Raw genomic sequence first — 16,358 nt, 5'->3', positions numbered from 1 at the left:
AGTCGATAAAGAGGCCATCGGTCTGCACCATAGAGTGCCACGAAAACCGCGCGATAATCTATAGTCCGTGTTGGATGAAATGTTGTAGATTGTTCCGACAGTCCGTGTATTAATGAACCTTGCAATACAGAAGTTCAGTTCGTATCAGCGCTCTATCAAGCATCGACCATTTGTATTCCACTAATGCATTGCGTGCTCTGGTCTGACAGTGCTACAAAAGGCCCGACCAAAGCTTCCAAGACTCCTCCTATAGCGAAAGCAGAAAGATTGTCTTGGCTATTCTATTTCCACAACTGTTATATGGATGAGCATGGGCCAGCTGCTGGTCTCAAAAGCCATGGCTATTGGTCTGCCTCTTATCACACACACAGGATATAGATTTTGGGGAAAGGTGAATGCCTCTTCTGGCTGCCGGATGGCAAATCTGTAAAAAAGACAGAGCTACATGGAAGTAGGCAGCAGAGTAGACACAGAGCAATAAATACGTCTATGCCGCTTTGCGTGCTGCCATGAACTCACTGTTGGATTTGCGGTTACAATCCTCCCTTTACCTTCTTTATACCGTCGTTCTGGCTGTTCTGCCTATTATTCAACATGCGGTTTCCCTTAGTGGAGTCTCTTTGCCTGTCATTATCATGCTTCAAGAGCAGCAGCCCCCCTTCTGTCCCTTCTGCCCCTTCTGATACTGCTGAAATCGAGAACTACCCGCTCACTAACCCCTCCGACCCACAATACTTGATGAGCCATGGTTATGCGGTGGTTGAGCGGCAAGGGGTGGCCAGGGTCTACACTTCGCGCTACGGCCTAACCCAGGACACCCTGTACCCAGTCCTCCATGTTTTCCTTGACGTCCACAACCAGGCCATAACTATCTATAGAAACAATCTGCACCGCGAGGATTCCAATGAATTAAGCTTGAACTTATTCGAGATCTACAAAGCCCTTTGCTATCGACAGAAAATACAGTACGACAGCATGCAGTGGATTGCCATGGACATTGACGACCCGCTCACAGTGGCCACTATCCAGGACTATCGTCAGATGCCTGGCGTTGGCAAGAACGACATCGGGGTTACCCTTGGCCATACCGACTGGGGTACATTTTCTGAAAATCGCTTCTATGAGTCTGCAGTGCAGATGATCCCTGACGCGGAAATCGATGAGATTATCATCACGAGACAGGAGCGTGACATTAAGCACACTATATATCCAGCTGTCATTGCCGAGTGCATCATGTTCTCGTTAAAGCAACAGGCCCTGGAAGATGAGAGCACCACGCTGGATCCTACTGAGGAGCCTCCTGTGGACCTGAATACTAAGGCCAGTTTTAATGCTGCTGTAGAGGCTGCAGAGGATGCCTCGGAGGTTGATCCAAAGGCTTTCTTGGAGACTACAGAGGATGCCTCGGAGGCTGATCCAAAGGCTTTCCCGGAGACTACAGAGGGTGCCTCGGAGGCTGATCCAAAGACTTTCCCGGAGACTACAGAGGGTGCCTCGGAGGCTGATCCAAAGACTTTCCCGGAGACTACAGAGGGTGCCTCGGAGGCTGATCCAAACGCGTTCTTGGAGGCTGGCCCAGGCGACGGCTCAGGGGTCGCTTCAAAGGCCCCCCTGGGGCCCAGCCTGGAGTCTACTGAAAGTACTGATTAGAAACTGCTTTCCCAGCATTTTACGAGATACGAGGGCGGTATTGCTTGGTGCTAGTAGCACGTTTTTCTTTTCTTTTTCTTTGTACTTTGGGAATGGCACGTCTTATAGATTGCCATGCTGCTATCATTATGGACAACTACTTTTCAAGTAATAAACCATTTCTGGACAGTACCGTTGCTACTGGGCGCTTAAACGCATATTTAATCATGCGTCTCACGAGTTTTGTGACGTTATTCATACCTAGTATTTCCAGCTTGAGTATGTCTATAAATCTATCTAGCAGTAGAAGACATGAAGGAAGACAGCTACAATAATCTTGGACACCCTAGGAGCTGAGTGGCTAGCCTGGGTCTTTGGATGAATACTCGTCGTGGGTACGACTATCCCTTTCTTTCTTAAGTTGCAATATGCTATATATTGTCCCTTTGGACCTGTGAGTGCCGATAGAAACTCTAGCCAGGCTTATTCTAGCACATTCATGCAAAAGGCCTGGCCAAAGCGTTCATACCATACCGTAAGAAACCTGGAAATTATACCAGCTCAACTTACACACACACATGCATCGTGATGTTCCTCCATGCTTATTTCATGCATCCACTACACTGCATTTAGTGTAACTAACTCTACATGCTGTTTTTCTCATGCCCTGTGCTTTGGACATACGCTTCTACGTTGATCTGTTTATGCTCATTTGCCGTCTTGCTAGAGTCTGACAACGAGAAGCGCTGTTCTTCGACCAGAATCCCGCTTTTCGTTTTGCATTTATAGAAAGAGGGAAAACATACTGAGCAAGGCTTCCGAGAGAGCCAACAACTGGTCCATGCTCGTATCTGGTGATTTCCGTGTAAAATGGACCAAAGCAGAAATATGGTAATAAATACACCTGTAGCACCCAGTCGACTGTGTATCAGTAGTCAAGTTTTCCATCGCTGTTCTTCCTGTACACTACTTCTGCTTCTGCCATCCTTTTGCTACCCCGCCATATCATTCAAAATGCGGCCCTCCTCTTGGATACCATTTTGCCTGTCGTTGTCATGTTTTAGGGGCGGCAACAAGCCTAGCTCGGCTGACAAGGCCCAGCCTACCCAGACTCCTGGCCTTGGGTCTACTCAAAATACCGGGACCCCCATGTCTACGGATCTCTCGAGTATAGGCTACTTCACAGATCGTGGCTATTCTTTATGGACAGATCAAAATGTCTTCAAAGTCTTTACTGGTCGCTACAGCCCCAGCAGCTTAGATCCGACTGTCCATCTTTATGTTGACACCCAGAATCAGGCCGTGACTATATATGAAGACAACTTGGGTCGCGAACGTCGCAGTAAACGCACTTTGAAAATCGAAGACGTTTATACAGCCCTGTGCTTGAGGGCCGGAATTTCCGTCGACAAAATACAGTGGATCGCCATGGATGCTGACGACTGGGATGTCGGCATCATGGTCAGAGACTATCGCCAAAAGAATGGCCTTGGCCCAGACGACTTTCACGTAACCCCCGAACAGGAAGGCTGGGAAGACTTTTCGAAGACTCGCTACTTTCAAGCTGCTGCCAAAATGAAGCCTGAAGCGCAGATAAACAGAATCGACGTCAAAAAACAGAAGCGCTTACCTCGGAATCCTGGAAACACGCCTCTTGATGTCGAATACTTGATGTTCTCGTTCCAACAGCCAGTTTCGGGAGATTATGTTGAAGACGACAGCACGAATTCTATTGAGAAGGACCTTCTCGAGATTAATATCAAGGAGAACTTTGACGCTATCGCCAAGGCTGCAGAAACTGCCATGATTGCTAGTTCGACGACTCGTTTAGAAAGCGGACCAAAAAGCGATGAGACCGCTGCATAATGTTGAAAGCTTGATTGCAAGTCTACTTTAATACGCATCACAGCAGTTCTAGAGAGGGGAGGGGGGGAGGGAAGCTTTTGGTGCAGTCAACTATTTAATAGACATTACCTCTTCTATTCAAAACTAAGATTTTCACACTAAGAGAAACACTTGCATGAAAGGTGTCAGAACATGACTAAGCAGACATGGAAGAAGGGGCACGTGACTGTAACCCCAAGTATCTATATCTCATAGTCGAAGTACTCAGAGAGTGAAGAATGAATACAAGCAATTCTACGACAAAAGGCTACATTTATGGGACTAGATAAATCATGTCATTGCTGCGGGAATGTGTAATGAGATAGAGTAATGAACAGCCTAGAAGAAGGCCGCTATTATGTATGTCAGCACACCTCAGAAGCTGAGCAGCCAGCAGGACCTAGTCTTAAGTTACCGCATATCATATACTATTGCTTAAACCTTGTCCAGCGCCTTGGCGCTTTTCGGCCTTTAGCCAAGACTTGGCTAGCTCTGTCCCAACATCGTATTGTTTCTTCCGCTCCGATAGTGATACAAAAGGCCCGGCCAAAGCTTCTACGACCCCAACCAAAATACAAGGAGCTCCATGTCAATATCGACGTGCGTCTTAGTCTTATTATTCTACCATGGGTAAAGGGCATTCAATTTACGTACTACTCCTCTGCATCTGGCTCAGTTGCCCATGCTACAAGACATCTTACTTACGCCTTTGACACGTTTGACACTTCGAATTTGCTGCGAGTGAGCATAGACCAGCTGCTGGTGTCTCCGGGGTCTTGGTTCAGTCTCCTTTTTTTTTTTTTTTTTTTTACATAGGCGAAATAAGCTTTAGGTCAAGGTTAAACATGGCTATCTCTTCATCTAATAGCACAAAATGACAAGATGTTTACCGGCTGGGATCAGCGCGAAAGCCTACACATCGCTTGAAGCGAAATAATAAATACCTCCGTGGCGCCGTCTGCATTGTATAGCGGCTAGACTTCTCTGCATCTCTCATCACCGCATCCCCCATCTTCTCCTCTCATTGTCTGTCCCTACACATTAGCCAACATGCGGTTCTCTCTAGCGTCTCTCTGCCTACCATTACAGTGCTTTAAGGGCCCGAGTTCGACTACTACAAGTATTCAGCCGACGCAGACTGCGAGGATCCAGCGTCCCGAACCCGTTAGAATCTCTACAATCACAGATGTCACTAATGCGTACTTCATGGTAGACCATGACTACTCTCCATGGTCAATCGACAATGGCGGAATCATGGTTATGTCTAAACGCTACGACGAATCCTGTGAAAACCCAGTTATCCACCTCTACATTGACACTGACCACCGTGTCACGACTGTATACAGCAACAATCTACGCAGCGAAAAGATTGATGGGAATAATTTGCCAATTTCTGAGATTTATAAATCCCTTTGTCATCGGACTGGAATTACTCACAGCACTATGCGGTGGATTGCTATGGATGTTGACAATGATCTTCTTAACAACGCCATATCGAAGTATCGCGAGACTAATTCGCTTGTCCTGGGCGAAATCAGCCTCACTCGTGACAATAAGGATTGGAATACGTTCGCCGACACGAAGTACTATGAATTGGCGGCCCAAATGATGCATGGAATTGAGATTGACAGAATCGTCGTCTCATCACAGAAGCGTTTGATGAGAGATGGTGCTGCTTACGTTCTTGCCAGCACAGAAGTCATCATGTTCTCGTTTAAGCAGAACGCCTGGAAGAATAAGGCTGCCGATAATAAGAATTTAGAAGATGCCACCAAGGCCGCTGGAGATGCTTTAGCGGTTGATTTGAAGACTCTTTACGACTCCCGCGAGCGTAGTTGTCAGCAAGCCGCATGAGACACTTATGAAAGCCTGCTCTGAGCGCTATATAGAATTAATACCCGGTGTTGACATATGGGCTGGTTATAGAGGCGTGTGCGGCAAGGGAGGTGTGGCAGCAGTTCGAGACAAGTCCTTTCTATACAGCAAGTTAACGTACAATTTCAACATCACATACATCATATACATCATATAAGTGCTAATACATGACATGACACTGACTATTCCTTGCCTAAATGACACAATTTCCCAGGAACCGCAAACACAAACTTTCTAATACAGGTCCGGAGATAATGAAGACATAGGAAACACATTATCTCAGCTGACAGGAAGAAAAGATGAAAGAGGAAAGAAATTACAGCCTGCACGGGTAGTGCTTACGATCAAGCAAGCAAGCTATACATCTCAAGAATTCTTATTTACTCTTCTATTTTAATGCATTGAATTTAGTTAGTTAGTTATAGTTACAAGCCCCATTTATTAGTAGTATGCGGGGAATTAGATTTTCATGTGCGAGTAGGAAATTGTTATGGTGCGAATAGGAACACTCTTCGTAAAAACAAGCATTCAAGGAGTAGTACTCGCGGTAGCATTTGTTAACTTCGCAAGGTCCCCTTCGTCAATCTAGGTAACCATAATACTACTGCAGCTATAAAGACTTATTCCATCACTTCAAAATACAACTCAAGTTTCCACCTTGTTAACACTCAACAACCTATCATGTCAATCTATTAATTCCTAATCTGCGACAGCTAACTATGTGTATCCAGCCTTATCCACATATCTAGTTTAAGATACCACCGAGCGTTCTAGCAACGTTCTCAGTGGACGTCTGTTCACGGGCGGACTTTTGGAAGTTTCCAAGACTATCACTTGCAGGAGGGTTGACTACACCTACGTGGCCCTCTTTATGGCAACGATCCAGGGAGCCATTGTAGAACCAAATCGGTTGATCATCTGAAACAGAGACCTGGAAATCCCGGACATTCTCCTGTTGGTCTTCCGGAGTGTCCATATTCCCGGAGGTGAAGCCGCCCTTGACGTAACTGCAGGGACTTTCATATGAGGATTGGACGACGGAGTGCGTGCCTGGCTTGAAGTGGAACTCGAGAATGTCCCCATATTTGGCCTCCAAGCTGGCGGGCGAGAAGCCTTCATCACTCACAGTGATGATGTGAACGGCGCCTACTCTAGCAGCCTCTTTCTGTATGTCCCAACCGCCCGGAGAAGGTGCAGCCAGGGCGGCAGTAGCGGCAGTAATAAGAGTAGCAATAGCGAAATGCATCATGGGCAAAGCTTGAGTTAGATATTGAAGTATGCGATTGCGCAAAGAGGGCAGTTTCAAGAGAAATTATGCTTGGGAGCTAGAGAGTAAAGGAGAAGGAAAAATATGCCGTTAAGATATGAAGAATAGTGGTGAGGGATGGTCTCGAGAAACAGGACTGAAGCAGAGAACCACAACCTCTCTTATATGTTGCAAACACTCCCCTAGTCTTTCTCTGGGCTGCCATTGTTTGTTGATTCTCATTCTACTCAATCTCATCGGCCCCTCACGACTTCCAATTTTGCCAGCCTTGAATATTCCCTTTCTGCCGACATAGCTTGAGGTCCAGGCTTAGCGCACAGATAGTACCGGATGCCCTGTGATGCTCGTAATACACAGATAAAGCCTTACATGCTATTTTTCGAGTGTGCTCTGTCCTAGTGATCCCTAGCAAAGGCCTAACTAGCCAGCCAATCAACTAACAGCTGCAGTCCCAATGCAGACAAAAATCTAAAATTAACCCACCTGTCTAGTATCAAACAAAGTATGCACATCAGGGGGGGGTTAAAGTTAACTAGTAAATGGCACCTCTAGCAGCATCTTACTTGGAGCGTATTTGTCGAGTGTCGCTATTTTTGCTGAATAAATGGTGCTCAAGGCTATACCAAACTTGTTTGTGCTGTATCGTTAGCGAGCTTTAATTCCAAAGGCCATGAATATTCAAGCCACGGGAAGAAACTTTGAGGAATCAGGGCAAATATAGAGCCCCTGCTGCTGTGGGAATACATACGCTTTTGTCGCTACATGGACCAGCTTCCAACAGTGGTAGATGGCGGTTTTTTCGCTGCGAAGAATGCACTATAGCTCCTCCAGCGCTATCATGTTGGCGTCCTGATCAAAAGTTGGACGAAAAAACGGCGATGGTTCCTAGCGTGTTACTTGCCCTTGATACTGTAGGGCTGTATATCAGCGCCGTACTCATCCTCGATCAACCTCTCCATCATCCAAGCCATCACCAATGCATGGAGCGACAATCCATTCTGTCAGGCTTACAGAATACCACTATGCGAAGCTGGAAACACCATGTTAACTCCCTAAATGGGAATCCCCTATTGCGGCATTTCTGTGCCCCCTAATGCATGGGGACGACGGGATGTCAGACGCATTTCCCTTCACTAGATGACCTAAGAGTATTCAATATAGCTGGCACGCACCCACAACACTAATCAGCACGATCTATATCCAGCCAAGCAGGAAGGTTTGTTTTTGTCCTGTTGGACCTCGGGTTGGCTGGGGCTTCCACACGGACTGCTAAGAACTTAGAAATGCTAACAAGGGGACCTGGTATTGCATTCCACACCCATCATTAAGTCTGCTAGACTGGAAAGCTTCCTAAATGATGCCAACAGCTCTATGCTTCCTGGCTTCGTCGGGATATCGAAGGTAATCTAGCTAATCTCTAAGCTGCACGGCCAGATGAAATAAAGGAAACCTAACAGTAGATATTAGGAGGACGTACTGAATGTCGTGTGAAGAAGAGGAAGAAGACCCTTGATGTCTGGTACTAACCCTAAAGTTTGGGCGAACTGGATCAGGGTCAGCAATCTTGGTAACCCTGACTTAGGTTACTGACAAAACCGCTATTTCACTGGGAGAAGAAATGCTGTGAAATGTGCTTGCTCATTGGTCTAAGCCAGTGCAGCACTCTAGAATGGAATACCATGCACCACCACCCTTTCGACAACCCCACCCTTTCGTCAGGCAAAAAAGAAAATCGCCCACCAAAACTCAACACTTTCATTCACACACATCTCAACAAAAATAAATATTATTTAAAGGTAGTTTCCTCTATCAAGTATTGAATTGATTGGAGTTCCTAATTCCATTCTCAAATTGCCAAGTTGGGGACCCGATATATGTGCGTAGTAGCAAGGAAATATTACCACTTCAGTCCCTAATTTCCTCGCCACTCCTTTCCGATACTATTCCTGAATGCCTCTCACAGCACCATCAGAATGCATTCATCTCGGCCTCGTTGGAAATATACAGAAGATGACATGGCTGAGGCTATATTGGATGTCACCGATAATGGCTTTTCACCCTCCCAGGCGTCTCAGCGACGGGGGGTGCCTCGAACCACCCTAATCGACAGACTTAACGGTCAGGCAGCTGTGAAAGAGCAAATCTAGTCTAGTCAACGGTTATCCAAGAATCAGAAAGACAAACTGGTGGTCTGGATCCTTCGCCAAGAGTCAATGGGGTACACTCCATCCCACAATCACATTGGGGCTTGCGTTATGGGCCTGCTAAGACAACAAGGCGACCAACTGGAATTAGAACGCAACTGGGTAGCCAGATTCATTCATCGCCGCTCAGATCTCAAGACCAAGATTGATAGACGTCAGGAAGCCAATAGGTTTGACTCTTTCACGCCTAAAGCGGTTCACTGGTACTTCGATATCAGGCAGGGCTAGTATGGCTGGATTCAGCTTGAGAACACTATTAACGTTGATGAAGGAGGTATCATGATTGGTTATGGCAAGTATCTAACTCTATTTTCATTATAATTTTGAAATTTGACTAACTGGACTCTCTTTGTTAGGACTAGATAGCCTTGTGGTCGGAAGCGTGAACCTGAAGCAGAAGGCTTTTCTCAAGGGACCACAAACTCGAAATTGGACCTCATTCATCGAAGCTGTCACTGCTGATGGTCGTGCCTTGACTCCTGGCATAATATTCAAAGGCAAAGAACTCCAGAGACAGTGGTTTCTTGATGAATTCAGGAAGATTGCTGACTGGCATTTCATAACATCACCAAATGGGTGGACTGATGACCACATTGGAGTTGAATGGCTTGAAAGAGTCTATTTGCCCCAAACCAAGCCCAACGACGAGTATGATTCTAGATTGATCATTCTAGATGGCCATGGGAGTCATGCAACGGTAATGTCTTTGTTTACCTGGCTATAGGCTGCTGCTAACCGATCTAAGGATGAATGGATGGCTACATGCTTTTTGAATAATATTTACTGTTGTTACCTTCCGGAACATTGCTCCCATGGACTTCAGCCATTAGATAATGGAGTGTTTAATGCCTCCAAAGCTGCATATCGCCAAGAACTGGAAAGGTTTGCTTCCCTGACTGATTCTACTCCAATGGATAAGGTCAATTTCATTAGAGCCTATGCCAAGGCTCGTGAAGTGGGAATGACTAAGAAGAATATACTCTCTGGCTGGAGAGTTACTGGGAATTGGCCAATTTCTCGAGCCAAAGCTCTGCGGCATCCAGAAATACAAGAGGATAGGCCGAATAACAGTTCGAAGACAACTCCAGAGCCAGCGACATTTTTAAGGTCAGATGATACACCAAAATCTAGCCGCCACATTCGTGACCTTGGGCTTAATAGAACACCAAAGACGCGGAGACAGTATAACGTGATAGCCAAAGGGTTTGAAGCGCAGCAGCAGACGTTGACGTCGTATGCCATGAGGATTGCTGGTCTAGAGGAGCAACTGGCCTGTCTGAAAAGAGGGAAGAAGAGGAAGGCATTACCTAATCCCAATAAGCGTTTCATGACCCTAAGTGAGGCTCTAGTGGCTGAAGAAAGCCTTTCCAAAAAAGAAAGCGAAAAGAAGCTTGTTGTGGTGAATGACAGCTCGTCAAAGGAGTCTGGGCCAGAATCAGAGGCTGCTTCGGTTGTTGAAGTTAGCGAGAAAAGCATACCACCTCAGCGAACCACTCGGTCTGCGACACGAGCCAAAAGACCTAAGGTTCAATAGATAAATCAATGGCAAACTCGAATGAGGTTAAAATTTACAAACAACCTTTATTTTGGCTTGATTCTGTGTAAATGAAATAGCTGAGTTTTGGTGGGCGATTTTCTTTTTTGCCTGACGAAAGGGTGGGGTTGTCGAAAGGGTGGGGTTGTCGAAAGGGTGGGGTTGTCGAAAGGGTGGTGGTGCATGGTAGGACTTTGATCAAAAATAGGGACATGTCGGGTTCTCAATCTATCATATCTTGCTGCTTCTAATAGTGGGCTCGCTGCAACGCGCGACGTATTTTCGACTCTGACTATGAGAGGGATAGTTTCATTGTGAATATTCACAGGGACGTGAAATCGTATTTCAATTACGATACGAAAGAGGTAATGATGTGCCTTTAGCACGTTAATAAGGGCTGTGGGTTTTCAAAAGAAGCAGTCATACTTGGCTGAAGTAGCCGGTATGGCTTGTTGGTGCTGGCGGGAGTTGATGGAGGTACGTTCATCTACGCATTTACATTTCCTGCCAACAATAAATTGGCTGAAGAGCATACAAAAACTTGGGAGGTTGTGGGCAGTTTCAGAGTGAGTCTAGGCCTATGCAAACTTCACTTCCGTACATCTCAGCCACAATATAGACTTCCATGTGTTCACGGGATCTTAGCAAGGAGTCAAAGCATTCCTATTGAGCCTCTTAGTGAGGATGCAACTGTGAGTGACTGATGCATAGGCCAAAGTTTAGTGATTCCTTTATGCATTGTATGTAGTACGTACGCTGGGGGAATTTGGTAATTCGATAGGGTGCTGGTAGGCATCTAGTTGCCTCTCTATTTCGATGAATATTGCCATAAAAATCGCAGAAAATGTCCTAAAAAATACACTAGTGACTGCACTATCAAAAATGAGGTTATCAAGCCGGATCTTGAGTCATGTGGGGTCAGCAGACGAGAAGGTAATTAGAAAGTAGGTTCAGGATCACCAACGACTTGGGTGTTATGTATGAGGCTTTTCACACTCGGATGGTGCTAGCGCCGTCTGCTATGCTGGTGCTACACATTTTGCTGGCGCTGTCATGCCTAACACTTTGTAGAATCACTACTGACAACACAGCTACAGCTGCTTGAGCTTCTAGATTCCCGACTTCATATGGAAAATATACGGCCGCTATTTTCATAGATGCTAGAGGTGAGGAGAGAAGATTTGCGCTGCCAAAGATTCGTTCCACTTGTGAGCGATGTAATGCTACCATCTCACATGTTCACATCTCAAGTTGGAGACGGCCCGAACCTATGTTCTAGTCCCGTGCTTGGGCTTTTAGAAGGCCATTGCAATAAGTTTGTCTTTTTGTATTTGCTTTGGACAGCCTCCAAGTTGCTATTGTATCTAACCATCAATCCGAGTCTAAAGCTAGGCATTTATCATTATGGAACTCACTGAACGTGATGTTTAGTGTCTGCTTGGGAGAATGGGAAGTAAATAGTAAACCAAGATGACAGGAATAAAACAATGGAATGGGAAACACAAAAGAAAAGCCCACAAGACAGACTGTATGTAACCGCTGCAAGTTACGGGAGTGGTTAAAAGCACATGTCTTCGGACAGCCCGAGTATTATCGAACCTGCATGTGAGGACAGCACGAACCCGAGCGTGCAGGCTCGAGGATATATTTAGGGGCCCTGCTTTGAAGGCCCCTTCAGAACTCTCATTGGTAGCTGAAAATCATTATGCAGAGATCAGACTAGTCGCATTCAATCTAACATACAGTTCGTGACCTTCACAACTTGATTCTGAGTCTGACAACAAGGTTGGCTCGCGCCCCGATACTGGACATCACCGGAATGCCAGTATTTCGCCCCTAAAAGTAAAAAAGGCCTGTGCAGAGATTATGGCTCTGCAGTGAGGCGGGTATTCGATATAAAGTTGCTAAGCACATAACCGCTTGGAGTGTTGCAGGGACATGTGCCGCAGAAGACTGCATTATAGAGCAATGACGTGAGGTCTCTGGCTTGCCCACATTTCGTCCCAAGTGTGGTTGCGCTTCCGTTTTTAATTCTTCTGCGCTCATACATTCCCCCACATCACAAGCTTCCATGGGTTTAAAGACGGAGTGAAACTGTCTAACAGTTGGTCATCTGCCATGGCATGGAAAGGCTCGATGTCGAATCTGCGTCATGCATAAGTTTAAATGACAAAGGCTTTGTGAATATTTCTGAGCTTCTTGGATAACCTTCGCCTTCAGGTTGCTGTCACGCCTGGTTTCCAGCATGTTGGGCATGTTCTTCCCTAGGCCCTCAGTAAGCTTGCTAGTTACATGCCCCTATTTGCGTATCTAATACATGACTGTGACTTGACTCTCGTCGTGAAAGCAGCCACTACAGCGGACCTACTGGCTCAGTGTTTTAGTAACGAGGCTGCTTTCCTTGGTTGTATAGGACAGCCCAAGTCATTGCATTTTCAAGTATCTGGATATAGCTAGAAGTTTGGTGTAGTGATTGGTTGCTAAACACGGCAGCAGCCCGCCTGCCAGCTTTGCCTGTCGAAAACGCAGTATTTGGGTAGTGAATCATACGGGTCGTTGTTGTTTCAGCTTGTTGTCAACAGATTTACAGCGTGGGCTGGGGCGCGTCTGCTGATGGACTTGAATATTTGGGATCTTCGGATTCATGTTTCTATGGTGGCATAGGCTATCAGCTGCATGTATAGGTCTTTCTACTTGATGGGCCCGAGTTATCTGTGGCCAAGCATCTTGATATAGATTATTTCAGGGATTGCCACTCCACTGACCCACGGGTCTTCAGGTGAAAGTCCACATGGAGGAAATTATCAGCTTTCTCTCGGATACAGCCACCTCGGCGTGTTTCTCGGGTATCATGTAGACTAGAATGGTGGTTCTATTGATGTAGTATTGAGGCGTCAAGTGTCTCTACAGCCCGCCCCTCATCGGTTTGCTTGACACTTCATCTGATCCCAGTGCAACGCCTGGGGAGTTTTTGGGCCCTGAAACCAGCTTGCTACTCCTGGTTAGCCTAGTGATATAAGGATTAAGGTTTCTAGTTTTAGTTGCGAGCTGGTTGGCTACGATCATGTCTACAATCGCTCTGCTGTGGAACAGGTTCGCTTGCTTACGTAGTAGAATTTCTGCGTAGGTGTGACAACTAGGCATCTTGCTAACTACTTGCTCTTCCTAGACTCGAAGGCTCTTTGGGGAAGCGGCTAGTAGACGACAGGACCGGATGGGGACTTCCCAGTGTTGGACAACATTTCCAACATGGCAGCTAGGATAGCACCTGCATAATTCAAGGCGCTCTTAATCGAGGCACTCACTTCATGACGTATGGATTCTCGGGCTTTGGTGTTGTCGGTTGGTCAAGTCGGCATGCCATCGGTGTCGCTGGATCGACAAAGTTGGGGGCAAGGAAAATATGAGGATTGTGTGCCACTCACACAAAATACAGGAGGACCTTACGTTGAATCTGCATGCACTAGCACTCATCCGGGTGATTACTGTCAGCAGGAGTCTAGTTCGCGGTTTCCATAGCTCTACGTCAGGGAGCTGAAGGCAGTGTATGTTGGGGGCGGGTTTCCACATAGAGACAAGCATACCCCTCACATAGAGAGGGAGATGTCGACTGCCTCCTGGAGATCTTACGCGTTGACATGAGTGGAGAACTAGGCCCCAACGTCAACTATGGCCATAGTGCTGGATGACGGAGCTTTCCGGGTAGGGGTTATCTTCTGGCCAAGGACGAGAGCTGCTGCTTTCACCAGGGGTGTATCGATATCGATGAGCGATGGGAAGATCAACCAGATGTTGTCATGGCATGGCGATCCTTTAGCTCGTGCGCGGCTGCGGTAGGAATACAAATTTTCGCGGTGTGAAAAAATAAAGAAAACAAGTGAGTTGTGGCTTTGGTGTAGGTAGCCGATCCTGAGACGCTTCTGCTTCATTGATGTGGAATTGGCACTTTTTGCCCAGAAGAAAAAGAAAAAAAAGGGCGAAAGTAGATGTCCTCGACGGAGAGGCCTCCCTTCCCTGTATTAGTCATCCATGTTACCCAGCAGCCTCAGCATAGGTACTGTTTCGGCACTTTCTTGGTTATGGGTGATAGGACGATGCGTAATTGTAGGAGTGAAACAGATTTAAATTAACACTGTTTACAGGTTGGACATAAATTCTATGATTGTATAGAAATAGTTCGTGAATTGATGACATGGCAAGGCAGAAGATTGGCTGCTCAGGAGCCAGGGCTAGTGCCTGAACAGCCCTCCCCAGAAGCCTCCAAAATAGCCTTGATATCAGCATCCGATGCCTCCTTTGCATCTTTTAAGGCAGCATTTAAATCTTCTTCAGCAGCGAGATCGGCAGCATAGACATCAGCAGAGCTCACCACAGGGGCGTCCGTGGGGGGTGGCTTTTTAAATGAGAACATCATGACGTTAGCAAGCCTAGGCTCACCCTCGATGTTGCGCACCTGCCTCTCTTGCCGGTTGATTACAATTTTGTCGATGTTAGCCCCTGGGATCATCGTGGATGCCCTTTGGTAGAATGAATTTTTGGAAAAGGCGGACCATTTATCTTCATCCTTGGGGGTCATTGCGATCCGAGCCTTGGGGTCGAGCAGCCTGGTTCTACGGAAATTCCTGATTTCTATATTGACCTTTGCGTTGTCAACATCCATCGCAACCCACTTCATGTTCTCGGGCTTCATGTCCTTTCTGGCGCAGAGACGTTTAAAGATTTCATAGAGCTCTAGTTTGCCATCGTTAAAAAATTCCTGGTCTAGGTTGTTCTCGAAGATAGTAGTGACTTTGCGTTTGGTATTGATGTAAAGATAGAGAAGTGGGCGCGGCAGATACGGATTGTATCTTGAAGAATAGACCATGACGCCATCATCACTGAGGTAATTGACTGTGTAGCCATGCTCTTCAAGATATAAATCAGCGGGATGCGCGCTATCAGACGACGACGCTATCGTGGTGGCATCAGGAGACTGAACAGCATCGGAGGAGCCAGGCTCATAGTTATTCAACCATGGAAACGGTAGGCAGAGGGAGACCAAGTGTGCGAGCCGCATGGTGGGTGATGGTCTGGACAGGATAGAAAGACGGCAAGGAGAGAGTATGGAAGCTTCGTGGAAGATACAAAGGAATCCCCTCATTTATGGGTATAATGGAGGTATTTATTTGGTTCCTTTTTTTCATTCCCGCTAGTCTACAAAATTTGTCATGGCACAACATTTTAACGAGAAAATAGGTTAAAGGTGCCGCCAGTAGATTGCTCTGTTGATCTACGAAAAATATAGACCAGAAATAGGGCCATGACGCACTGAATATTAACCCATGGCGGCCTGCAAAAGGCTCCATCTAAGGCATCAACGGAGATAAGTCCCATGTCTAATTTAGAGTCCCATCCCGCTCCAAGCACATGAACAGCTTATGGGCATTGCATCGTTTGATATTGGTGATTCCAGCAGACGTTAAATAAATTCAAGCTTATGGGCACTATTAAGATAGAGCTACACATGCATGTAATGAACGACATTGCCACTTTGGCTCATCCAGAAAAAAGAGGGCAAAGTGCGACGGTAAATTCTAACTACCCGCTCGCCTGTTCTGCGCTTTTTGCCATGGACTAGGAAAGCCGGTTTACAATGGAGCTCTAGCAATCTAGTCTCTACCAACTTGGCTTCCATTTCATACGCTAATTCGCGGCGCCCGCACTTGATCGGGCGCGCGGAATCCGATAGGCTGTTAAATGGCCTGGCGCCCCCAACTCAGCACCCCCAACTCAGCACCCCGCGATCAGTAGCCCACCAAAATGTTCCCCCGCCCTGCCCCATCGGGTGGGTCGTTTTCCGATATCAGAGCCTCTGTGGCTCGATCTCACTTGGCTGCTTGGCTGAGTGTTGTCATAACCTTGGCCTTGCTATAATCCGATGGTTCGCTGCCCAAGAATGCGCTGCATGTTGACGGCTGCCTGAGAG

The 16,358-nt window shown here is 46.6% G+C and overlaps 6 protein-coding genes across 6 annotated transcripts; 4 read left to right on the top strand and 2 right to left on the bottom strand.

Annotated features, from left to right (window-relative positions):
- Positions 1-594: 594 nt before the first annotated feature.
- On the top strand, positions 595-1,650 carry HOO65_030450 (uncharacterized protein; the record flags this gene model as incomplete). The annotated part of the gene is made up of 1 exon (XM_071000418.1): positions 595-1,650. The coding sequence occupies one exon, from the start codon at positions 595-597 to the stop codon at positions 1,648-1,650; it is 1,056 nt and encodes a 351-aa protein (XP_070860129.1).
- Positions 1,651-2,643: 993 nt separating this feature from the next.
- HOO65_030449 (uncharacterized protein) lies at positions 2,644-3,495 on the top strand (the record flags this gene model as incomplete). The annotated part of the gene is made up of 1 exon (XM_071000417.1): positions 2,644-3,495. One exon carries the CDS (start codon positions 2,644-2,646, stop codon positions 3,493-3,495), a length of 852 nt encoding a protein of 283 aa, XP_070860128.1.
- A 1,068-nt stretch (positions 3,496-4,563) lies between these two features.
- Positions 4,564-5,367, top strand: HOO65_030448 (uncharacterized protein; the record flags this gene model as incomplete). The annotated part of the gene is made up of 1 exon (XM_071000416.1): positions 4,564-5,367. One exon carries the CDS (start codon positions 4,564-4,566, stop codon positions 5,365-5,367), a length of 804 nt encoding a protein of 267 aa, XP_070860127.1.
- Positions 5,368-6,133: 766 nt separating this feature from the next.
- Positions 6,134-6,634, bottom strand: HOO65_030447 (Extracellular serine-rich protein; the record flags this gene model as incomplete). Its single annotated transcript, XM_071000415.1, has 1 exon — positions 6,134-6,634. The coding sequence occupies one exon, from the start codon at positions 6,632-6,634 to the stop codon at positions 6,134-6,136; it is 501 nt and encodes a 166-aa protein (XP_070860126.1).
- Positions 6,635-8,910: 2,276 nt separating this feature from the next.
- On the top strand, positions 8,911-10,393 carry HOO65_030446 (uncharacterized protein; the record flags this gene model as incomplete). Its single annotated transcript, XM_071002168.1, has 3 exons — positions 8,911-9,062; positions 9,226-9,507; positions 9,991-10,393. The coding sequence occupies 3 exons, from the start codon at positions 8,911-8,913 to the stop codon at positions 10,391-10,393; spliced, it is 837 nt and encodes a 278-aa protein (XP_070860125.1).
- A 4,216-nt stretch (positions 10,394-14,609) lies between these two features.
- On the bottom strand, positions 14,610-15,449 carry HOO65_030445 (uncharacterized protein; the record flags this gene model as incomplete). Its single annotated transcript, XM_071000414.1, has 1 exon — positions 14,610-15,449. One exon carries the CDS (start codon positions 15,447-15,449, stop codon positions 14,610-14,612), a length of 840 nt encoding a protein of 279 aa, XP_070860124.1.
- Positions 15,450-16,358: the final 909 nt, after the last annotated feature.

This window comes from Ceratocystis lukuohia (assembly GCF_044167205.1).
Source record: "Ceratocystis lukuohia strain C4212 chromosome Unknown Supercontig3_pilon, whole genome shotgun sequence".
NCBI lineage: Eukaryota > Fungi > Ascomycota > Sordariomycetes > Microascales > Ceratocystidaceae > Ceratocystis > Ceratocystis lukuohia.
This window is presented reverse-complemented; position numbering and strand designations above follow the sequence as displayed.